This window comes from Indicator indicator, chromosome 7, assembly GCF_027791375.1.
Source record: "Indicator indicator isolate 239-I01 chromosome 7, UM_Iind_1.1, whole genome shotgun sequence".
Lineage (NCBI taxonomy): Eukaryota > Metazoa > Chordata > Aves > Piciformes > Indicatoridae > Indicator > Indicator indicator.
In genome coordinates, this window is record NC_072016.1 from 5358835 (window position 1) to 5385169 (window position 26335).

The 26335-nt window shown below is 37.8% G+C and overlaps 1 protein-coding gene across 1 annotated transcript in view; it reads right to left on the reverse strand.

Annotated features, from left to right (window-relative positions):
* The window catches only part of ATRNL1 (attractin like 1), a 538433-nt gene that overhangs the window by 452505 nt on the left and 59593 nt on the right, over nucleotides 1–26335 (reverse strand). The window contains exons 6-9 of the mRNA XM_054382173.1: nucleotides 25285–25459; nucleotides 23064–23151; nucleotides 10627–10882; nucleotides 2659–2842 (exon numbers count right to left, since the gene is read on the reverse strand). Coding sequence (XP_054238148.1) covers nucleotides 2659–2842; nucleotides 10627–10882; nucleotides 23064–23151; nucleotides 25285–25459 — 703 coding nt within the window. The remainder of the gene's footprint in view (nucleotides 1–2658; nucleotides 2843–10626; nucleotides 10883–23063; nucleotides 23152–25284; nucleotides 25460–26335) is intronic.

Below are 26335 nucleotides of genomic sequence, written 5' to 3' on the forward strand. Positions count from 1 at the left end.
TTACTGATTAATATACTTCGAAAATGGAGCGTGTCACAAATGTCTTTTTTTAACCAGGAACAGGCTTGACACAGAATACTTATGTTAAGTACCCAGGAAATCATGAGGTTTCATAGAATCATACAACCGTTAGGGTTGGAAGGGACCTCAAGGATCATCCAGTTTCAACCCCCCTGCCATGGGCAGGGACACCTCACATTAGATCAGATTGCTCAGAGCCACATCCAGCCTGCCCTTAAAAACCTCCAAGGATAAGGCTTCCACCACCTCTTTAGGCAACCTGTTCAAATGTCTCACCACCCTTATGGTGAAGAACCTCTTCTTAATGTCTAATCCAAATCTACCCTCCTCTAGCTTGGATCCACATCACTTCAACTCATCAGTTAGCATCATACAAAATCAGTAATGACAGGGAAATAGAACAAAACATTATTTTTAACAGTTATTTTCAACTAGTAATGGAGGAATACTGCTGCTCTGAGTTGAAAGAATGATAATGCACTACAACATATTACCCATTCAGACAATAGATGTCTTTCTGTCTTTTGCTTTACCAGTTTTCTATAGCTCCTACCTCCTAATTTACATTAATTGCTATACACTAGGCTCTGTCTTTATTATTCTGCCTTGCAGCTGTCTACAAATAGTTGTCTCAATCACTAAAAGCCTAGAGAGCTATACAGTGCTTCAGAAAAACTAAGGACTCTCTCCTCTTCTCCACAGTGGATAGAACAGCAGTTTTTCTTTGGGCTACTCCCTTTTCTACTTGTCACCCAACTGCATTTCCCAGTCCAACTCCCCGTATTCTACAGTTTGTCTTCCCCTAATTATTGTACATTGTGTGCCAAGTTTCATCCCTCCTGGTGAAAGTAACTTTTCTCCAAGATTCAGCAGAAGTGGAATTGTAATACAGACCAAGTTTGCTAATTTGGCCATGATCTTCACTACCGATTAGCACCACAGAAGAAAGCAACCTTCTGAACTGTCCAGCACATTGCAACTGCAGGCAAATGAACATGACAGTCTCAGCACACTACACTGAATTTATTATTTGTGCACATATACATTTATCTGCAAGCATTAGTCCATGTTAACTACACAGATGCCAAGAGCTGCATACAGCAGCATGATGGTGATAGAAACACCCAGGAGCCAGCAGGTGCTTCCACTGTTTCAGTTCATTAGCTAAGCCTAGCACCACATTGCCCTCCAATTGCCAAACTGCAGTATGCAAGTAATGAAAAGCAATGCAGATATTACAAATACTATAATGCTCCACCAAGTATTAGAAACAATGTTCACACTAGGAATTAAAATATCGCCCCCTCATATTCCACAAAGCATAAAGCTTATGCCTAATTGATATGGAGAAGTGAAAACCCACATGCCACTGAATAAAACAAGTGATCAGCTTTGTATATTGAGACAGCAAAGTGTATGAACCTCAGCCAGATCAGACAGAGTGTGTGCAAGAGAAAAAAACACAGTGAGGAGAGACAAATGCCAGTGTACACAGGCAGTAGAAAGACCAGGCATGGTCCCACCTTTTCCTCATACCCCACCTAGCCAGTGGTACATTCAGGCTCAGCTGCCTCACCGAGTGCTTTGAATACTGATTACACAATATCACAGTTACAGTTAACAATTCTTTTATTGCTAGTGTCATTACCCCAACCTCTCAGATCTATTAATCCAGTCTAATCTCTCACTATAGTTCTTCCATTTCATTGCAGAGAACATATAACGTTCTGCAACACGCAAAAGAGTTGTTGTCGTCCATGTGCTGAAGAGGTGGGCACAAGCCAAAGTCATGAGGTTCAACAAGACCGAATGCAAGGTCCTGCATCCAGGTTGGGGCAATCCCAAGCACTGGTACAGGCTGGGCAGTGACTGGCTTAAGAGCAGCCCTGAAGAAAGGGACTTGGGGGTACAGGTGGATGAGAAGCTCAACATAAACCACTAGTGCGCACTTGTAGCCCAGAAGGCAAATCACATTCTGGGCTGCATCAAGAGAAGTGTGGCCAGCAGGTCGAGGGAGGTGATTCTCCCCCTCTGCTCAGCTCTGGTGAGACCCCACCTGGAGTACTGCATCCAGTTCTGGAGCCTCTATTATAGGAAGGATCTGGAGGTGCTGGAACATGTCCAGAGAAGGGCCACGAGGATGATCAGAGGGCTGGCACACCTCTCCTATGAGGACAGACTGAGAGAGTTGGGGCTGTTCAGTCTGGAGAAGAGAAGGCTCTGAGGAGACCTTCTTGTGGCCTTCCAGTATCTGAAGGGGGCTACAAGAAAGCTGGGAATGGACTTTTTCAGGTATCAGGTAATGATAGGACTGGGGGAGATGGAAAAAAAATAGAAATGGGTAGATTCAGACTGGATGTCAGGAAGAAGTTCTTCATCATGAGGGTGGTGAGAGCCTGGAATGGGTTCCCCAGGGAGGTGGTAGAAGCCTCATCCCTGCAGGTTTTTAAGGCCATGCTGAATGTGGCTCTGTCGGGGGGGGGGCTGGAACTAGATGATCCTTGAGGTCCCTCCCAACCCTAACAATTCTATGATTTTATGTGACTTTACTAGAACCTTAGTCTACATTTCTCTATGCTTAGGTTTTCTTTTTCAGTAACAAGTAACTTAGTTTCCCGTGTTACAAATCTCACTTACCATGTCCGAGTATTAACTTCATATCTGTAAAGATCGTCCACCAATCCATATTTATTGCCAGGTAAGGCTTTGTATCCACCATGGACATAAACAGATTTTGTCAGTTCATCATAGACACTAGTATGGCCATATCCACCTTGCACAATTGCTCCTTTAGTTTCTGGTACGAGCCAGGAATTAGATCCTGGAAGAGATGTACAAAAAATGTAGGTTTAAGGCTCATGATTGGTAACACACAACAGTTTCAAGTATGTAAAATCATTTTCACTATAATTCTAAATACACCAATAACTAGGGACTTGTTTTAAGAAGTAATTTTAAACCAATATATCAAAATACATGCAAATGGATACAGTTATTAACTGTTATCAGCTATGCTTGATTAAAAACACCAATACATTGCTGCTACAGGTGCCAAGCAGCATCTCACACGCTCCCATGTGCGAGTTCAGCACACATACAAAACAAAATAATTGAAAAAGCCCAAATCTGTCAGAAAATATAGAATTAAGAGTTATGATTAATTCTTTCTCAACCTTAACATTGTCCCAGCAGAGCTATCTGATGAGAATTCAGTGCTGCAGCTACTTCAGCTGCATGAGGCACACCTGTACTCAATCAAGATGAAACCGTCTGGAGAAGCCTGGCAGAAACTGAAGTGCTGCAAGTTGTGACATGTATGTAACATAAGGCAGATACAGACAGATACTTTGCTAGTAAACTGCAAAATTATTGATCTAAAAATCAGTTTCTAACTACAGTTTCCTTAGTTATTTAACTGCAAGTATACCTACTCAGTTGCTGAGAACTCACAGAAGGATAATTTGATAGCAACTCATTAAACTGGCACTTAAATCCACATTTTTACATCACATCATTAATAACTGTAAAGAGATGACAAATAAAACCATTCACAATAGCTGTTATGGCTGAAGAATAAAACACAATTGGAGAATACTTTATCATAGCAATAAAAAAGACAGAAAGGTTAAGTGACTTATTGCCTGCAGCCCTGAAATTTCCCTTTTTTTCTCCTCCGTCTTCCTGGAAGATGACATAAGTCACAAAAAAAGCAATCCAGGAGGTATGTCCTGTAGAAGCCAGCCTATTCAAAAGAGCCTGTGATGATCAGGCAGCCAGTTCTTCCAGGGAAATGGAAGAAATAATTCACTTACAGCCTCTTGGAGATTATGTCAGAAGAGTAGACACTGTGCACAAGGACTTCCAAATTGGAGCAGTCTCCTAATTCTTAACCTAAACTGGCTGCTATTATAAAGTTATTTATCCAAGGCTAGCACACAAGACCATATGCCTTGCTTCATCTGAAAGTTATTTTAAATTCCATTTCCATTTTTATCTGATATTATGGTTAAGATTACCTCCTTTTCCTCTGATTCTTCTGTTCAGTGAAGAGACTCATGACTTCCAGTTGCTATTCTACCTTCATTAACTGGTTTCCAGGCACTGCTTCTCTAAGCTACATCTTTTTTTCCAATAACAAGTGCTTACAGCATGTTAGAAAGTATAAATTAAACTGGAATGTAATTCTTTTTTATGTGCATGAATGCTGATATGTGTGTAATACTCTATTGATAACTGACATAGCATACTTAGATTATTTATATATAAATTCACTAGCATCTCTATGCTGGATATTATCAAGCTGTTAAAAACTGAAGCTCTGAACACAAACATCAAGTTTACACTGATAACACTGTAGTTTATACACACAAATTACCTTGCTAACAAATAGATTTACTCAATACAAATTATGTAAGAGGCTTGGTGAGGAGTCAACCTGCAATCACACCTTTCTAATCACCTTGCTTGTTGATTGCAAATGATCAGTCCTAAAGAGTGGCATATATGCTTTTGGGGGAAAAATTGACTAATTCTCCACATAAGCTTCCAAAATGACGTTGAGCACATGCATAACATTTTGTGTTTAGGTAGCATTTAGAGCACTCTCACAGTAAAACTGAATATTGCACAGCTTTATATGACCTGCACAAAAGATTAAACAGCTAAACAGGAATAGCTGTTCCTTTTTGCATAATGAAAACTATGTGCTATGGATAACAACCTAAATTTGTGAAAAGAGTGCTGCAACATCTTTCTGAAACAAGTCAGAAGCAGTCTTACAGTTTCTCCTTCTATATCCCATTCTAAAATTTAGTTGAGCTGTCTGCATTTTAAATACTGAAATATATATGTGCAGCTTTCATCTCTTTCACACTTCAGCAGCAGCTTGATTATTGCATTGCTCAGGCAAAAATGCACTTCTGTCTGGATTTCAAGACTATCCATATAATCTGCCTTTTTTATTTTTTAAAATGACTTATTGACATGGATCTTCACCTATCTTTTTTTTAAACTGAAATCCAATTTTTATTGAAATTATTTACATAATTTTTTTCCATTCCCAAAGAGATCTTGCTTTTTCTATCATTACATCAGATGAAATCTTCGATTGACCAAATCAGTCATACCAAACTGCATCCTCAGCAGCTTAAAAAGCCAAATACAGAAAGAGCTCTAGGAATAAACAAACCAGAAATATGGAAATAGGATTTTTATCATTTCCACATTTTAATTTGTAAGTCTAATCGTGTAAAAATAAGGTCAAATTAATTAAAAAACAAACAAACAAAAATAAAACACAAGACAACCCCACAACACACACAAAATCATTCCTGTAATAGGGGCTTCCTTATTTGCAATTTGCTTCTTATTTGCAATTTGGCATTTTTCATCAACATCTGGCCAACCTTCCAGAGAATTTTGTTACATAAAGTTTCCCTTGAAAGGCTTAGGCAAGTCACTGTGATAACTTCAAATAATTAAACCTGTCCAATACTAAACAGCTGGACATAGTTACAGGCTGCAATGTTGTAGTCAGCTTTGTCAGACAGAATCATTCACTTCATGTCCAAGTTTACCAGAACCATTAAAAAAAAAAAAAAATAGAAGACATCTTCATCTTCAACAACATGTAAACAGAAAAAGAAATTACAGCTGAGAGAGAAGCTAAACTAATTTAACATACTGAAGCTGAGGGCATGACTTTATCATGGGTGCTATACAAATCTCATTTTACTACTACATCTCATTTTACCAAATGAGATGTTCTCAGCAAAAAAAGGATTAAGGTTATTCAGCCAGGCCCTGGTGAAGTCTCACCTAGAATATCACAAAGAGTTTTTCAAGAGAGATGAACTACTTGTGGAAAAGGTACAGCGATGAACTATTGGAATGAGAGTGGCATGGAGGAGGTTGCTTTAGTCAGTCTTGCAAGAGGGAGGATTGGTGTTTATAAATATAGTTCAAAGAGAATTCCAGAAAGGGAGATGAGCTGCTCACATTAAACAATATATCAGCCAGAAAACAAGTGAACATAAACAGGCCACAGATAAAGGTAAGCTATGAATCAGAAGACACCCAGTCACTAAAATTATAACAAATTTTCCAATGACACTGTGAACAAAATCCAAACTGTTTAAGGCTTAGGAAATATTTCAAAAGGAACTATACAATATGCTGCTTGTTTTTTAAAAGCACTGATTTTGACGGACAAAGTGATAAATTCCAGCCTTTTGCTCACAGGAAGTTAATCTCACAGAAAAAATGTGAGACCATTCCCATTACCAAAGAATGCAAAGCAAGTGAAATAAGAGACAAATGTTTATTTTAGGGTTTGGGGTTTTTTTTCATTTCTTTCTTTGAAAATGATTAAGATGGTCAATTAAAAAAATAAACATCTTATAAATTTGAGCAAGAGTCATTTTAGCATTCAAAACACAATAATTAAAATAGCATTTTGAGACAAAGTTGTTTCTAAAAGGATGTTTGAAAAGTCTGGAGAGGAGAAGGCTCCAAGGATACCTTGTTGTGGCCTTCCAGTATCTGAAGGGGGCTACAAGAAAGCTCAGGAGGGACTTTTTATGGTGTCAGGGAGTGAGAGGACTAGGGGGAATGGAAAAAAAACTAGAAATGGGTAGATTTAGATTGGATGTTAGGAAGAAATTCTTCACCATAATGGTGGTGAGACACTGGAAGAGGTTGCCCAGGGAGGTGGTAGAAGCCTCATCCCTGAAGGTTTTAAGGCCAGGCTGGATGTGGCTGTGAGCAACCTGATGTAGTGTGAGGTGTCCCTGCCCATGGCAGGGGGGTTGGAACTGGATGATCCTTGAGGTCCCCTCCAACCCTGACAATGCTATGGTTCTAAGTTTGCAGGGGAGAGGAGCGGGCAGGGAAGTGAGGGGCGTCAAGAACTGGCCTGATCTTCCCCTAGCACAATACAGCCTTGAAACACATGATGTAACAAGAACAAAATGTCCAAGAAGAACTTCAGTGTGCCATCTTTATCTCACTGTAGTGACAAACTAAAATTTTTCAAGCAACCATGAAGCTTATGCTAGCTTGCAAAAAAGGGAAACACATGCTACATCATAGGGTCATTTCTTTTGACATTTGTTCAGAGAAACACTTTTAATCAAAAGCAACCCATAACCCAAATCCAAAGTCATCAAAAAGAAAAAAAAAAAAAATCAGTTTAGAAACCCAAGTGATGTGCTGCTAACCCAAACACATCTCTGTCATCTAAAAAATAAGACAAAAATCACAACAGACTTATTCAGAAGTTTCTTAATGTATAAAAGAGCTTTTATAAACCTCAACTAAACCAGAACACCACGATTATATTCACCTTGAGACTCTCATTGAGATTCTTAGAAGGTTTATGAGGTATTGCTAACCTAAGGGGAAATAAATTTCCCTGGGGAGTAACCCAGAAAAGCTTTATGGTTCAAGTTAGTAAAATTGTTCACATAATTCCCACAACAGAATTTATTGGTTCCTCAAAAGTCGTAAGTCTAGGTACAGCAAGAAGCTCTTTTCCTGCACCACCTTAAGTTTGCAGTAGAAATTAATTCCCAGGCCTTTGCATGGTGAAATCTGCCTGCAAACCATGTCTGATGTTTCCCAGAATTTGACTTTGACAGTACCAACCCCTGAGGGATGCCACTTGTCACTGGTCTCCATTTGGACATTGAGCCATCGATTGTGGCCATCCAGCCAATTCCCTATCCAGCCTGTGGTCCACCCCTCAAGTCCATACTTTGCCAATATGGTGACCAGGATGTCATGTGGGACAGTATCAAACACTACACAAGTCTAGGTAGATGACATCAGTTGCTCCTCCCTTTTCCACTGATGCTGTAACTTCATCATAGAAAGCCACCAGGTTCATCAGGTACGATTTGCCCTTGCTGAAGCCACGTGGGTTAACACCAAACACATCATCTTCATTTTCTGTGTTTCTTAGCAAGGCCTTCAGGAGGATCTGGTCCATGATCTTGGTAGGCACAGAGGTGAGGCTGACAGGCCTACACTTTCTGGAGTCTTCTTTTTTCCATTTTTGAAGATGGGGATATGTTTCCCCTTTTCCAGTCAGCAGAGACCTCACCACATTGCCATGACTTTTCAAATATGATGGACAGAGGTTTGGCAACTTCATCTGCTAGTTCCCTCAGGACCCATAGGTACATCTTGTCAGTCCCCATGAACTTGTGCACCCTTAGGTTCTTTAGATGGTCTTGACCTGGCTCCTTACTTGCAGTGCGCAGATCTTGCTTTTCACACCCCCTACCCCCCTGTGTTTCCTGGAGCTTGGGTGGTACAGCTAGAGCCCTTGCCAGTGACCACAGAGGCAAAGTAGTCGTTGAGCACTTCAGCCTTCTCGGTATCTGTCACAACCAGGTCTCCATTCTCCTTTTGGAGAGGTTCCACATCTTTGCTGGCTGCCTTTCTGTCCCTGATGTACCTGAAAAAATTCTTCTTATTCCTCTTTCTGTCCCCTGCCAAGTTCAATCCTATCTGCACTTTTGCTTTCCTAACCTGATCCCTGGCTGCTTGGACAGCTTCTTTGTAGTCCTCCCACATGGTCCACTTACATTTCCATTGCTTATAGATTCTCCTTTTTGGCCCAAGTAAGTCCAGGTGCACCTTGTTCATCCGCACTGGCCTCCTGGCACTCTTGCCTGCCTGTTCCTTCTTGGAATGCACTGGTCCTGGGCTTGGTCCTTGAATACTGACCAGCTTTCTCAGGCTCCTCTTCCCTCCAGGGCTTTATCCCATGACACTCAGCCAAGGGGATCCCTGAAGAGGCTGATATCTGCTCTCTTGAAATCCAAAGTAGTGAGCTTCCTTTGTCCTCTCTTTGACGCCTTGAGGATCTTAAACTCTATCATTTTATGGTTGCTACAGCCAAGACTGTCCCCAAGTTCCACATCACTGCCCTTAAGTTTCACATCTTCCTGAAAAGCACAGTTTCTCCAGCCAACCAAATTTCCCACTGGTATGTGACAAAATTCTCACATGACAACTTGAGAATAATTCAGACCCATATTAACAGCCAGACAAATAACTGCTTTCTCTTATTCAAAGCTTATCACCATGGTATGAATGGTTTGGGATTTTGATGGACTGGGTTGGTTGGTTGTTTTCTCTTTGTTTTCTGTAAGTGTAGTTGTAATCTGTCAAAAAATTTTCAATACTACCATCAGAGATGATGCCAGGAAGCCTAAGGACTCTCTGAGTTTTAAAGGGATTTCCCCAGCCCATATATCTGCTCAGTATTTATATACATACATGGAAAAACATTTAATAGGACAATTAAAAAACAATTTTATATGCCATAACATAGAAATATTACTTTGAAATATTATATTATGCATTCTCTGATTGCTTAAATAACTGAGGGAGTTAGATCAATTCCATAGGAAACAAGGAATCAAAAAAGAAATTATAATTTTAAATCAGTGGGTACATAAATATTCCTATAACTGCATCAAAAGGTATAAGCCTTCATGTTTGTTTTATTGAAATAATAACTTAGATGTACCATGTCTTAGACTGAAAAAAAAAAAAATCTCTTTTATTTAATTCTCTCATTTAAAATCACCCCTAGGAGAAGCCTGCAGCTCACCAGGGGAATCCCAGACAGGCATGGCAGGCTACATACAAAAATTAGTCTTCATTTTTCTCTTATCTCCTCTGGTGGCAATGTGGATTTACTTTAGAGAGAAACCTATAAACAACGATGAACTATGCTATTTTACATTTCAAAAATCAGGTTAAAGGCATTACAGCAACACTAAAGAACCTTCAAAATAACTACATTCTTTTAGTAAACATTGTTTATGTATTCTGCCTTTCTCCCTTTTTTCTTTTTCTTTTTTTTCCCCTCTGCTTATTCTTTTTTACTCTACTTTGTAGTAAAAACAGTAAGACTGTGGTTTAAAAAAAAAAAAAAAAATTAAGTTTCATCACAGCAATAACCACTGCATGGAATTTCTAGTTTCAACCTTTACCTCCTTTAGAGTACCAAAGAGCAGGCAAAACCATTATACTCCAAATGTTTCTGCTTAACAAGGACTCTAACCTACACGATTTGAAGGCAAAAAGATATTTTACTTATTTTGAGATATATATCTATTTCTATCTCTCTCTATATATATATAATATATATATATATATCTATATAGATATATATAAATATAGATATTATCTGTATAGAGATATATATAATATATAATATATAACATATATATATTTCTTACCAAAAATATATTATATAATATATCTATATATAGATATTATCTATATATAGATATATATAATGCATATATTATATAATATATAACATATAATATATATATTTCTTACCTAAAAAATATATTGTATATCTATATATAGATATTATCTATATATGGATATAGATAATATATATATTATATGTTATATATTATATATATTATATGTTATTATATATTTATAATATATATAATTATATTATATATTATATAATATATATATTTCTTACCTAAAACAGGAGTCTTCTTCACTTTAACAAAATGAATCAGAATTTTTGTAACAGTACATGATAAAAACGGTTCGAAAGTGACTTACTGATGTAGTACTCTTGCACAATGCTTGTGTAACCATATATGGCAGAATATCCAAAAATTATAATCATGACCACATCTCTGCTGTCCAGCTCTACTATGTGTGCTGAGTGTCCTTCCACAGCATATTGCTGGCCATGTACAAGTACTGCAGGAGTTCTGGGACTCCAGGTTTGGCTTTGTATGTTGAAAACCCACAGCTCGTCGGTGACGTTGCCATTGTTTGTTTCAATTTTGCCACCATACATGTAGATGTCTTCCTGTAAGAATTGGAAAAGAAAGAAGAGAAGGCAAATAATGGATTACAGAAAGATAGCATCTGAGCTGCATGTTTCTGTGCTGTGCTATATTTCATAACTGAACAATCTGATTTAAACCTTCACATTTAATCTTATATTAACCAGCTCAGTATCAGACACTAATCCCAGACGACGATATTTAAACTAAATCAACAATGACGATAAGGAGAATATTTCTCTGAAAAATAAACCCAGCCATGAAAAGGACACAAAAATGAGTCTCAACTGGATTACTTCAAGCAGAAAAACTTTAATTACATGGCTCTTCTAATTCATACAGCAGCACTCTGTTAACAAAAGAAAAACAAACACACCACCAAAAAACATATTATATTGTTTTCTTAAGGAACAGTTCACAGAATGGAAATGTGATTTTTCCACACACTTAATGAGGATTTCATCCAGCACATGCACAAGAGAGCACACTCTCCCTCAAAGTCCTAAGAAAATTCATAGTCATCAGAGCCCAAAGAAAAGGGGCAGTGTGTGAATAGCATCCTCTTAGGCACATTTGCTGCAATCAAATCCCAAAGGGAAGTACTTTTGAGTCCTTTTAAAGGGATGCAAAACAGATTTTCCAGTCTTCATGAACCACACACCTCAAACAGCAATGCCATCTGTTTTGATAAGTTATAAATTATTTACTTAAATATTGACTGAATGCAAATCCCCATAAACCTCAGACTTCATATAGAGTTGCAAATCAAGGCACGCAGAGTCATAGAACAAATTCCAGCTTATTGGCTTCACAGATTGGATCAAGGATAGTTTATCTTGGGTAGAAATAACTCTGGTACCGTCAGTGATAGTCTTTGCTAGGAAATACCAGAAAAACATACACTCTGCAGGCCATCTGCATGGTCTTTGTACAGTTGGCAGTTATCTTCTGCATACTGCAATAAGGTTTAGTCTAAACTCAAACATACTGGGGTTGGGGGAAGGAGGGGGGGAATAAAAGACAGCTGCAGGCTTAGCACATTGGGCAAAGTTTTGCTTGGCATGCAATACTGATCCCCAGAAAAAGAGGCTAGAAGATAAAGAAACTATCTAATATAAGAAGATTGGATCAACCATGTGGAAATTTCAGACTTATTGACAAGGAGCTGATAGGATCTGAACAGAAATGTTAGCTGCATGCTACTATCATCATGCACGTCAAGAAAGATTAGCTCAAGCATGTAGGTTCAGTAGAATGACAACAAAACAGAGGCTTGAGAAGGTTATAATGCTGTCTGTGTAGCTATGGTTGATGATAAACAACAGACTCCAGGACGACACAAAAAACTTCATTACTCTGAGAGGTCAGTTAGTAAATGACTGACCAAACTGTCAGACCTCTCTTCAAGTGTAAAAGAATATACTTGAAATTTCTGCAAGATTTAAAACTAATTTTTTATCTGAGGCAGGTAAAGATACTGATTTGGAATTTTAAAATCACTCATTTTAAACACTCCCTGTTACCAATTAGTTTGGACTGATGGTGTTGGAACAGAAGATGTTCATATCCTTCAGCAGGAATTTGTAGTAGGATTAGATAAGTGCATCTGAACCCATTCTTTTCACAGAATCACAGTATTAGCCAGGTTGGAGAAGACCTTTGAGATCATCTAGTCCAACCTATCACCCAACACCATCTAATCAACTAAACCATGGCACCAAGTGCCTCATCCAGTCTATTTCTAAACACCTCCAGGGACGGTGATTCCACCACCTCCCTGGGCAGCACATTCTAACAGCCAATCTCTCTTTCTGGGAAGAATTTCTTTCTAACATCCAGCCTAAACTTCCCTTGCACAGCTTGAGACTGTGTCCTCTCCTTCTGTCACTGGTTGCCTGGGAGAAGAGACCAACCCCCACCTGGCTACAACCTCCCTTCAGGTAGCTGTAGATGGCAAAAAGGTCTCCCCTGAGCCTCCTCTTCTCCAGGCTAAACCCCAGCTCCCTCAGCCTCTGCGGTTGTTCCTATGAGATAAAACAACATTTCATAAGATCTTGGTGAAGACCCACAAAAGCTGTAAGGAAGCTGTGCACTGACCCAGTGGCATGGCTTGAATAAATTTCTTCTTCACAGGATTCTCTGTGGCTTATTTATTACACTGCCACATAGAACTCAAAAGGCAAATCACCATCACTTAACTTGGTGGATTAATTATTTATTTTAAATGCAGATAACAAATTACAGCAGAAAATATCAGCTAATTAGGGAGTTACAGCTGCTGTGTAACAGTATTTCTTAAAAATATCCGACACTGAGGAAAGACACCAAAGAAAACAAACAAACAAACAAAAAAAAAAAAAGGTGACCTGAAGAGCTGCATGAACTTTGAAACGATTACTCAGACAGCTGACAGTAAGAAAGTCCTCTCCACAGTTCTGCTTAAATGATTCAAAGTTCAGATAAAAGCACGCTTCTGCAAGGAGCAATCTTTCTAAATGACACAGCAGATCCTGTACCCAAGTCTATTCACAGAGAAAAAGACAAGAAGGTCATGATAACTGCTTTATCAACCACAAAAACTGATGTAACTAAGTTTTGCTCATGGCTATTTCTGAGATTAAGAAGCTCCTACTGCTGCTGAGAAACTTTAAAAGTTGGCAATGATCAGCTGAACATGGAGAAGGGCTCACAGACCAAAGTCAATAGAAGAATGGGGAGGGAAAAAAATGTTATATGCATAGTTATACAGGACAAAACCCAATGTTCTGGGCATATAAAGATGGATTCAATGATCTTTCAAGGTCCCTTCCAACCCCTACCATTCTGTGATTCTGTGACCTTTACCTGGAAAGCCTAATGAGGAAGAGACTGTAGGAAGGATACAAGAGGAAATGGTGCTACAGCAGCTGTAATGCTGTCCAGAGAGCAGATAAAAGAGGCAGATAAGCATCAAGAAGACACCAGACTTCAATAGACTCATATTATAAAACCTTGATACCACATGTCAAAAGCAACACTTTTAATCATAGTGCCAGATATTGAAGGTGAGCATATACTCATTAAAGTAACCTTGGCCATTTTAGATACACCACTTCACATTAACAAGTCTATCCAGGTTACAGAAATCTTTAAAGACCTCGTGGTTAGGTTTTGGTTTGGTTTTGTTCTGATTAAAATGTCATATAAATATTATCATATGCAAATCAAAGTACATAAAACTGTACTGTATATTGAACTTGCAATTCAGAGTTCCTGCTCAGCAAGGAATTCTAGCAAAAGCTAAATTTCTTGCTTTAAACTGAGTAGGTAGCTAGCTCACTTATTCATGACATTGCTATCTACAGATGGCATCGGCTGGGTTTCTCAGCAGCTCTTCTGGTACAAGCCAACAAAAGAGGGAGTATAGTTCCTGTCAGTTTCAATGGAACCAATGGAACTTTCCAGTAAATGTTTTCATTTTATTAAATCAGCCTTTTTCCCCTGAGAAAATTATTGCAGTAGAAGTTTTTGATAAACCATAATGACAGAGAAAAAACACCAAAAGGTGTATGATCTGTAAATAGCTGACTGTGCATGTAGGGCAGATATGATGCCTGCTTTCTGCTGTCATCCTAAAACCAAAGCTGGGATTGAACAAAATAGTGAAGTCACATTTCTCAAGAGAAGACAAAAATACTCATTCTACTATTTCTCTTGCAGAGTAACAACTGACACACACATTTCAACTATGGAATTTCAACAAATTGAAACAAGAGAATAAGTCAAACAGAAGAAAAAGCAAACTGTCACAATTTTGGAAAGTCTGCTAGAAGAATTAGGATAAAGCACTAAATTTCTTAATTTCTTCACCTTATTGATATCATCATCTTAAAAAATAAAAAGCTCTCCAAAGAACAAAATAATTCAAATAAAATTAAATTTTACCATCTCCCTAATAGGAGAGGGTAAAACACAACAAGATGACCTTTGAAGGTCTCTTCCAACCTGATGCAATCTGTGAATCTGTGACTTCTCTCAGTGTTATCCAGTGAAGAGATCAGAGGTGACAGGCGTAAATTGGATTACAAGAAAACAAATTTAAATTTTAGAAAAAAAACATATATTTTTACAGTGAGGATAGTCAAAGACTGGAACAGGTTGCTCAGAGACATTGTAGAATGAATGCATATATTCAAAACCTAACTGGACAATATCTGGAGCAGGCTACTGTAGTTGACTGCCTTGAGCAGAAAGTCTGCTGGTCCTTTCCAACCTCAACTCTTCTTTGTGATTGCATGAAAACAATTTTTTAACTCAGGCACACCTTTGGAGAGCCTCTTCCTTGTTTAATATGCTATTACAAAATAATCCATTGGATGATCAAGCAAAACACACACATACAAAAAAATCCCAAAACAAAACCATAACCCAGAACCCCTGAATATTCACTTTGTGTGATTAAACAGATGACATAGGAAAAACTTACAGAATTTTGGTAAACCAATGGCAATGGGTTTAGCAGTCAAATTTAAAATTTGAAGGAAAACAAGTTTTTAGAAGCCTGAAGGACTAAAAATACTTTCTATGTATATTTATTTATAGACTCAAAGCCTATCTAGTCAGGATCTACATGAGAATGCTCCAAATCCAAAAATTAATTCACAGGACCACAGGATGTTAGGGGTTGGAAGGGACCTCCAAAGATCATCAAGTCCAACCCCCCTGCCAGAGCAGGGCCAATTCCCCTTTAAATGAGTAAACACAAATTAAAATGGTGATTTGTGCATTCAAAGCTTCATTAAAGCCGATAAAATAACCCACAACATTTCCACATAACAGGTAGAAGAAAATAAAAACCTGAAAGACAAACAAAACAAACAAAAAACCCACACAGCAGTGTTCCGATATCCTTCACTTGAGCTTTCTCATGTTCCTGACTTCCAAGGCTATGTGCTTGGTTAATTCCTGAAAAATCATGCCCTGACAGCATCACCTGGTTTTTGTATAACAGAGTTAACAAGACTTCAACTCCCTTCAGAGGAGCATTTTACAGTAAGAAAAAGATTGAAATAGAGCAAGGCATTTACTCTACAAGATCATAGAATCGCAGAATCAGTCAGGGTTGGAAGGGACCACAAGGATCAGCCAGTTCCAACCCCCCTGCCATGGGCAGGGACACCTCACACTACAGCAGGCTGGCCAGAGCCTCATCCAGCCTGGCTGCAAACACCTCCAGGAATGGAGCCTCAACCACCTCCCTGGACAACCCATTCCAGGCTCTCACCACTCTCATGGGGAAGAACTTCTTCCTCACATCCAGTCTGAATCTCGCCACTTCCAGCTTCATTCCATTCCCCCTAGTCCTGTCACTACCTGATAGCCTAAAAAGTCCATTCCCAGCTTTCTTGTAGGCCTCCTTCAGATATTGAAAGGCCACAATAAGGTCAACTTGGAGCCTTCTCTTCTCCAGACAGAAGAGCAAAAAAGAGCAGGTAAGGGCACCCACTTGTCAGCTAGGTCCCAGTTAACAGACTATTCAGCAGAGCAGAATAACTCTTCTACATGCTTCACACTGAACCCTGAACAGAGAGCCATAATCATTAGTTCCTTTGACCTTGGACAGCCTCCCTTCCCTACACCATATCTCAGTGTTAATATTGATTTTATATGTCATATAAATGCAGTAATTCAAGACTTTTCTAAGGTTTATTGTGGTTTTATTCTTCAGACTTTGCAATTGTTCTGTTTCTCTAAAAGAGCAATACTCATCAGCTGCTCTGGCTGTACCTGGGAACGTTACACTGGTGTGTAAATTCTGCCTGCATTCCAAAAGAATCTTATCAAGAAGGAAAAAAAATGTGTAAAGGAATTGCAATAAGGGGGTAATTTATAATCCATTTCTAATGAAATGGAAGAAAATTAATCATGTTAAAATAAACAGTTTTCATTTTCTATTTCTTGACTGTATCACTGATACACAGAAAAGCTGATCTTCCAGAAACAAGTTTTCTGTCTTAATTCTTACATAAATTGAATCTGTTCCTGAGTATTTGGCCAAAAATGTCACTCTCAAATGACATCAAGAACAGTCATTCTTCATTTCCTTAAAACAAGACTACCAATCTAGTTTCCCCCCATAAGCTGTACCCTTGCAGTAGTATATAAATGAATTTTTGAGTCCTGCGAGTTTACATAAAGTAAGAAGATAAGTAAGAAAATAAGAAAACTTTTGTTTTCTATAGAAACTTGAAACTCCTTAAATTCTAGTCAAACCTGTACACCATTAAGACATTTCTGGAATATTTTTTTCAAGCAAAATATAAGGAAGACTGTCATCTGGCAACACCTCATCCATCACAAACCTGTTTTCTGTATTCCATATGTACCATCTGGTTCAGGAGTATCTAAAACCTTCTCTTCCTTTCCCCAGATCATCATCCACTTTAATAGGGTAACAGCACCAAAAATATTCTTTTATATGTTATATCAAAAGAAGAAAAAAAAAAAAGAAATAATCAACATCTCTACTTGATCTCATAATTCTCCCATTGGATCAAGACTGACAAAGTGGAAAGCAATCTTCACTTAACTATTCCTCCTGCAGCCTGCTTTATTATACTTACCTTATTGAGGAACTATATTCCCACTGAATAAGAACCTACTAAGTTACAGGTTACTATAACCTAAGCTACCCAGCAGGACCAAATTCAACTTCACTATAGTACCCACTGCAGCAATATGTATGTCATTACATCAACCTAATCAAGAATGCTCTTTATTTTATGGTTTCAACAGTTTTACACATGGTTGCTGGCTACAGTTGATAGAATTAACCACATTAATGGTTAATTAGTAGTAGTATTAATAGAACAGGTAGAAAATAGTTTCACATTCTAGTGCTCTTCCAAATCACAACAGCCAACAGAAATAGGTATTAAAGGAACAACAGCAAACCAACTGGGGAAAGTTTTTTTGTCTCACATTAAAGCAGAAAAAAAAAATTCACTCCTTTTTTTTCTTTTCCTACCTCTAGCTTTTGATTAGACTAATTAAAAAAATACCAGAAGATATACACACTCAACATCCCTACCAATTAAATTGGAAAAGGAAACAACAATAATTACCTTTCCTTAATAAAGCTTTAAAATGGGAAGTAACATCCATAAAACTCAAATGAGTCAAACGAAATTTGTGTATAAAATGCCCCATATACTGTAAAACATTTTTACAAGTGCTACTTGGTCAGCCTGTCTGTTTTGTTTCATTCCTGTTGCAGGTCTCAAAGGAAACAGATCTCAATGTCCAGTCATCTTTCCATTTGAGAGCAAATTCTGTGACACAAGCAACTCACTACTGTGTAAACTCCTAGCAGTGACTACTTCTACTTCTAATTTTTACTTTTACTTCTAATTTATATCTGGTAGTTTTCAAATTCTCCCCTATCTAATCACTGTTTAGCAGAGCTGTATGCACCTATTTCAAAAACCTCAGAAGCCAGTTTCTTTATAGTCCTGTTTCTTACAGGAATTATGTGAAAGTATGTTGACATTTTTCAGCATCAAGATGCCAGGAAACTATATACAATCTTTAGATACAGGAGAACCAATTGCTAACAGAGGTAGGTAGCACCTTTCCAATAACCAGTCTGAAGAGGCACTGAAGGTACTATCTAACAGTTTAGTTGGTCTAAAAGCAAGAACACTTTTATACTCTCTCCTCCAGAAATGCATAAAAAGTCTTAGTCACTTGTTATAACCATACATCAGTGGGAGTCTTCTGATCTTTTTTTCCTTCAGAATAAAGAAGTACAGTACTTCAATTTTAACTAAAGAAGTTTTCTGAGGGAAATGGGCACAGTAACTTATTTCATTCTCCACAGAGTCAATTATACAGCTTCAATTTACCTTGCACCATGATCAGGCAATACTAGCTCTGTGCTCTTGCTGCAGTCTAGCACTAGGCTTTGAAATCTCAGGAGCTCAAGTCAAAAACTTAATCTAATTTCTTCTCTGTGGATATTTTTTTCCTCTTAACTATAAAGGAAACATTACACAATGACTAGTATACAGCTCAAAACACAGCTCAAAGCTGCCATCTCTAGGTGTTATGTTCTACTACTCTTCATACTAACCTATTTTTTCTGATGGTTTTGATTGTTTGGTTTTTGTTTTGTTTAATTGTGTTTGTTTGTTTGTTTTTCAAGAGATTGAGCATCTAAAAGGAAAGATATCAGAGTTTATCCTAACAATTTAACAATTTTCTGTAAAAGGACATACATTTTCCTCTTGACATTTCTTCAACTTAGATAATCAGCTTCTTTGGGTCCACACAATTTTTAACATTTGACACAATCACTAGTACAAGCATAGTTAATTATTTGACAAGAGTGGTGCTCTGTTCATTACTAGTAAACTCTAATTACTAATTAACACGTGCCTTTGACAACAGCAACAGCTTCTTCACTACACACTTGCTAATCTTAACAAAAACCACAGATAAGAGTTGCATTTCCTCACTGAAATCCAAACAGTTCTCTGAATTAACACAAGCCTACTATATTTGATATTTGCTTGGTAAAGTATGTCTAAAATGGTTGCCCTTTAGTCTAGAATACCTCAAGAAAATATTAGCACTGAGAAATAAAAATGTTAAGTGACAGCCTTCATTCTGAGCTGCTAAATGATGCATTACTTGACTGTTTCTCAACTAAAAGGTCTACATTCTACAAGGACTGTAATGACCAAAGATAGTGGTCAGAAACATCTGCCCTTTCAAAGAACAGATATGTTTGCAATGAGTAAGGCAACTGACCAAAAGAAACACAATTTTTTAAGTTGATGCTGGGGGCATGAACACAATTTTGATCACATTACTACTGAAAACCCCCTCCACAATATTAGCCATGCCTTGGATGGATTCAACATCTTTAGAACAGCAACAGATGCCAGTGGAAAAAAAAAAAAGAAAGAAAGAAAGAAAGAAAGAAAGAAAGAAAGAAAGAAAGAAAGAAAGAAAGAAAGAAAGAAAGAAAGAAAGAAAGAAAGAAAGAAAGAAAGAAAGAAAGAAAGAAAGAAAGAGAGAAAGAAAGAAAGAAGAAAGAAAGAAAGAAAGAAAGAAAGAAAGAAAGAAAGAAAGAAAGAAAGAAAGAAAGAAAGAAAGAAAGAAAGAAAGAAAGAAAGAAAGAAAGAAAGAAAGAAAGAAAGAAAGAAAGAAAGAAGAAAGGAAGAAAGAAAGAAAGAAAGAAAGAGAAGGAAAGAAAGAAAGAAGGAAGAAGAAAGAAAGAAAGAAAGAAAGAAAGGAAAGAAAGAAAGAAGGAAGAAAGAAAGAAGAAGAAAGGAAGAAGAAAGGAAAGAAAGAAAGAAAGAAAGAAGAAGAAAGAAAGAAGAAAGAAAGAAGAAGGAAGAAAGAAAGAAAGAAGAAAGAAAGAAAGAAAGAAAGGAAGAAAGAAAGAAAGAAAGAAAGAAAGAAAGAAAGAAAGAAAGAAAGAAAGAAAGAAAGAAAGAAAGAAAGAAAGAAAGAAAGAAAGAAGAAAGAAAGGAAGAAAGAAAGAAAGAAAGAAAGAAAGAAAGAAAGAAAGAAAGAAAGAAAGAAAGAAAGAAAGAAAGAAAGAAAGAAAGAGAGAAAGAAAGAAAGAAAGAAAGAAAGAAAGAAAGAAAGAAAGAAAGAAAGAAAGAAAGAAAGAAAACAAAACAAAACAAAACCACACCTACAATTCTCCTTAACCTGAAAAGGAGCACTATATAAAAGGAAGAATATTCCTATAAAGAACCTAGAAGGCACAACTAAAATGATAGTGCCTTTAAAGACATTTTAAGGACATGCTCAGATCACATGAATGCTTCCTATTAAAAAAAATAATAATAAAAATAGTAATTCCCATTAAAAATAACACAATATGCAAAGCTTAACAGAAGGATAATGGAGACTGTTAAAAGAACAATGTTAGAAGAAAATTGTACTTCAGAATAAAAGTTCAAAAACTCCAGCAGGTTAAAACACAGAAATATATAAAGGCAAGCCATGAAACAGTTTAATGAGCTGCCAGAAAAATTACATGGAAAGTACTAGCACATCATTTTTCAGAGGCATGAGAAATACAGCCAGCTAGATAATTTGTAATGCAAACAGACAGTCTGAAGGAGTATTCTGAGAATCCTGAGCCACAGCAATAAAATGAAGTTAATTTTCCGATGTGAGTTCTTCATGGTAGACTTTGCAAGTATTTCTATAGCAGAAATTAATAGCAGAACTTTATAGTAAAGACAAAACAAACAAAACAAAAAAAAAAGGAAGAAAAGGAAGAAAAGAAACATGACACAAAACCAACTGACAAAACAATCAGCAAGAAGTCACCAGCATCAAAAAGAAAACAGCTGATCCCTGTCTGTAATATGCAAATCCCCTCGTAAAAATACTGTACAGTACTGAAAAACTGTAAAGCAACAGGCAGAAAGGACAGAATTCAATGAACACACAAATAAGACACACTGATGAAAAGTCCAACTTCTGAAAATGGAAGTTCTATCTTGCAAATCATTGGATTTTTCTGCAGACATCCAAAGTCAGGTTGACAGTTACCTGGAATTTCCAAAATATGCTTGATAACGTTCTTTGTGCCTTAAAGAAACCTAAGAGGCTTTGGGACAAGTACAGCAGAAAGAACAGGTATAAATAATTCTCTAAGAAAAAATTTGGGGGCATAGGGAGGGAAAAAGGGTCACTTTTTAAATGAATAGAGGTCATCAGCTTCCAACATGCTGAAAAACAATCTGGCATGGGGAGGAATGGGGGAAAAGTACATTTTTCTGACAATACTGTGTTATTCAAAATAGTTGAGACAATGGCCAAAAGGGAAGAACTGCAGAAGAATCCCATAGTATCACAGTATATCACAGGTTGGAAGGGACCTCAAGAGATCATCAGGTCCAACCCCCCTGCCAGAGCAGCATCACTTAGGGTAGTCCACACAGGAATGCATCCAGGTGGGGTTGGAAAGTCTCCAGAGAAGGAGACTCCACAATCCCCCTGGGCAGCCTGTTCCAGGGCTCTGGCACCCTCACTGGAAAGAAGTTTCTCCTCATGTTGAGCTGAAATCTTCTCTGTTCAAGTTTGAACCCATTGTTCCTTGGCTTATCACTGTGAACCACCAAAAAGAGCCTGGCCCCCTCCACTTGACACCCACCCCTCAGATATTGATAGACATTGATCAGATCCCCTCTCAGTCTTCTCTTCTCCAGACTAAACAGCCCCAGGGCTCTCAGTCTCTCCACACAGGGGAGTTGCTCAAGTCCCCTAATCATCCTTGTAACTCTCCACAGGATTCTCTCCAGCAGGTCTCTGTCTCTCTTGAACTGGGGAGCCCAAAACTGGACACAGTATTCCAGGTGTGGTCTCAGCAGGGCAGACTAAGAGAGGTAGAAGAACTTCCCTAGACCTGCTGGACACACCTTTCTTGATACATCCCAGAATCCCATTGGCTCTCTTGGCCACAAGAGCACATTGTTGTTCCAACAGTACTGAATGCACAACAGAAGGATGAATGAAAGGGTGGATAAATGTTCATGTGGATAAGCATGAAGCGATGCATAGGCATAAAAAAACCAATTAAGTCTGAATTTTTAATTGACCAGAATGAGATCTTGAGGTTATAAAGCAATACTTCTGTGAAAATACAAGTTCAAAGCTAACACCAGATTTTCCAAAAGCTAAAACACCATTAAGAATTAATAGGACAAAATTAGACTCTTAATTCTATGATAGCAATCTCTGAGGTACCAATACACTCCTGTGATACCTTTTATCTCAGAAGGGATAACAGAACTAGGAGAGGTAGAGCCAGTGGCACAATGTTACATAAGTAGGAAACAGCTTCTATATGTGTTTAGTATTTTTGCTTACATTCTTCCCTAGGCATTCATTACCTTGGATCCCAGCTTGCCTTCCGTTACCACAATTCCAATGATTTTACACTTGTTTCACTGGCAAGTTCAGCTTCTGAGGGTTTATGGTCAAGCTAATAAGTGGTTTCTATCTATTGCACAATTATTTATTTCTTTCCAAAAACTGTGCAATACATCCAAGTACTGAAGCAGTCACTAACACAAAATGTTTGGGGTCTAGAAACTGAATTATCCTCAAAAAATCTACGTTCATGATGAATCATTTTAAGATTGCTAACAGCATGCACAAAGAAATTCATTAAGTAGGATGCTGAAGAGTCCAAACCTGATATAAAGCAAGAGTGTGTCCATATCTCTGGAGTGGCCCTTTGGATACAGGTACTACGTTCCATATATTGCTTTCCAAATTGTAGCTAGAAAAGAAATAGAAAAGTAAACATTTTCTACTTGCAGAGAAATGGAAGCTTTTGTATGTTCAGACTAAGTTCTGCTGGACAGACTTGTTCAGTCACTTTAACTGTTGTGACAGCATACTAACTGGTGATAGTGCACTAAACATTCATCAAGCAAAACAGAAGCAGCTCTTTCAGGGGCTTATCAACAGCCTCAGAAAAATGGGACTGCAACAAAAATGACCAGACTTATAAGAAAGTTTTGAAACTAGGTTGATAAGCTCACTGTTATTACCTACGTAAGAAACCCACCTTACTGAACTGCTTATATCACAACCTTCTGCACTGCTTTGAAGATGCATTGTTGAGCACCCTCTCGGCTATAAGATTGATTTTAATTTCCATTAAATTTGCATTAATGCATTAACAGGCAACAGGAAGGGGAAAAAAAAGTAGATTTTTTTTTTTAAAGATAGAAGTAGGAAAGAAAAAACACCAAAGATGATGGGATTTGGTTTGGATTATTGCAAACACATGGAAGAACATAAGAGGTAGACAAAAACAGGAAAAAGCAGCACGCTGCTAAACATGTGCTAACACTTGCAGTTACCAAATTTAGGGCCTCTATACATATGCAAGTTACCATCCAAATGAGCTAGGTAATATTTAGAGTTGTTTCAAGTTTGTTTTCAACAGGTGGTGAAATACACATACATACTAACTGTCACAAATAGGAAACAAGTGACATATGTAAGACCTGCCTAACCCTCCTGGCTTGTCACCAGCAGGCTAGGTGTATGCATTACATACAAGTCTCCTATAGTTACCTGTTGCAGCCACTGTGCTGAGGGCAGCTGCTGGACACGTGCAGAGTGCACGATTCCTTAGCTGACCAATTCCTTAGCACTCTACATAGAGCAAAACAATAACAATTCCATGTGTGCCAAGAACAACATCTTCATGTTAGCACCTTTTGATTGGAACATGCTGCAGATGCCACCTCCTTGACATGCTGGCACCTCTTATTGGGAAAAGATCTTAGCTTATATATGTGGTTGGGTTTTACTGGTAAAGAGATGGATAATAAGGAGTATAAAAGACAGCCACTCTGAGCAATAGTGGCACTCTTACTCTCTTGGGTTAGGGACTTAGCTAGGAACAGCTTTGGTTAGGGCTGATAGAGACTTCTGCTTCTGTTAGTTCCCTACTTCATCTGACTAAGGCTTTGGTGTAGGGATGCTGCGAGGGATATGCTTGGGACTTCTGTTAGCTTCTTTGTCTGTTAAGGGCTTCCAGGACTTCTGTAAGTGGGACTCAGACTCTGTAATGCTGGGGATTCTACAGCACAGCAATAAAGGACTTCTGGAGAGAACTTCTGAGATTCTCTGCTCTCTGCATTTCTGGAATCTCATTGCTATACAGCAACAGGGGTCATGCCTTCACTTGTCACCCAACAGCAGCCCGTATCGGGAGAAGAAAAACAACAGTTTTCACAGAATTGAAGAAATCATGTATTTATAACACATGTAGTTTGAGGTTACACATATTTTCACTTGTTTTTTAAGCATAAGAAAATTACAAGTAGAAAATAAGACCATTAATAAAGAATCTATAGGGCCTGGAGAATAAATCTTATGAAGACTGACTGAAGGAGCTGGGGCTGCTTAGGTTGCAAAAGAGGAGGCTGAGGGGAGACCTCATTGCTCTCTACAACTACCTGAAAGGAGGTTGTAGAGAGGTTGGTGCTGGTCTCTTCTCACAGGTAATTAGTGATAGAACAAGAGGGAATGGCCTCAAGCTACAACTGGGTAGGTTTAGACTGGACATTAGGAAAAAAAAAATTTCAGCGAAGGAGTGATCAGGCATTGGAATGATCTGCCCAGGGAGGTGCTTGAGTCACCAACCCTGGATGTGTTTAAAGGTGGTTTGGATGTGGTGTTTGGGGAAATGGTTTAGGGGTGAACCTTGTAGAGTAGGGTTCTGGGTTGGACTTGGTGATCCTGAGGGTCTTTTCCAACCTCAAAGTTTCTGTGATTCTGTACACATATAAAGGTTTTTGTGACATTGCAGGACAAAGACTACCTCCCCTCCCTGGTAAGATTTGCTTTCCCTCAGCCACATCAGAAAGGGTATAACAAAGAAGGAATCACTTACTTCAACACCATTTGGAAGGAGCTGTAGTTAAAAGTGTATCCACCAATCACCCACATGAATTTCCCATGCAGGACTGCCTTATGGGAAGCCCGGCCCACAGAAGGGCTGAAGGGCTTTACATTTGGTAGGATCCAGTAAGACTCAGTGGAAGGGACGTTCAAGGAACAATCCGGACCTGTTTTGTAAACAATTGGTACAATCTGTTAGACAGGAAGGTTAAAACTAATAAAGCAGAAACAGGGGAGGCTTAATTACAGATGTCAGGATTGCTCATTCTGATAAAATACAGTGCACACTTTTATGTTTAACAGATGCTCAGGAAAAAAAAAAAAAAACACCACCAAATGACAAGAAGGGATGGCAGTCAAATTGAAAGCGTCAGGTTAGCTCACATAAAAATGATTGATTTCTGCAGTCTTCTCAAAAGAACATACTGTATGAGTCACAAATTGAAAGAAAGGTGTCATGCAGCATGGTTTTAGGTACTCTGTAGGTCTTAAAAGTGTGTAGCACAATATACAACATGTGTTACCCCTGGAGAAAAAAAAACATACAGTATTCGAACTAACCACAGCCATCTCATATCCAAGTGAGTAACACCAGAGTGAATACAGTTACAATATAGATTATATTACACTAATTATCAGGAATGAAAATTAGCCCTTTGCCTATGGCATACTGCATCATCTTTCAGGAGTAAAATATGTTGTAAAGTGCTTTATAAAAACAATTATTTCAATATTTAAATTTCATAGATAATTCTACAAAGGCTACCCAGGCTGTAACTATATATTATTTTGGAATGTATTTTAGCCAAGTATTGTTAAATAAAGAAAATTCAGCAAAATATATCATTTTTTCAGTTTTAGGGCTATTAAAATTATGAACAGCAGAATTTTTTTTTTCCATTTCTTCTGTAACCAAAATGATAACCAAAATGATCTCTTCACCATTAGTTTATGTTCTAGATGTTAGGAGAACTTTAAAATCTTGTTATTTAAAACATTAATGCATTCAGAATTTTGCTAAGGAAAAAAAAAAAAAAAAAGAA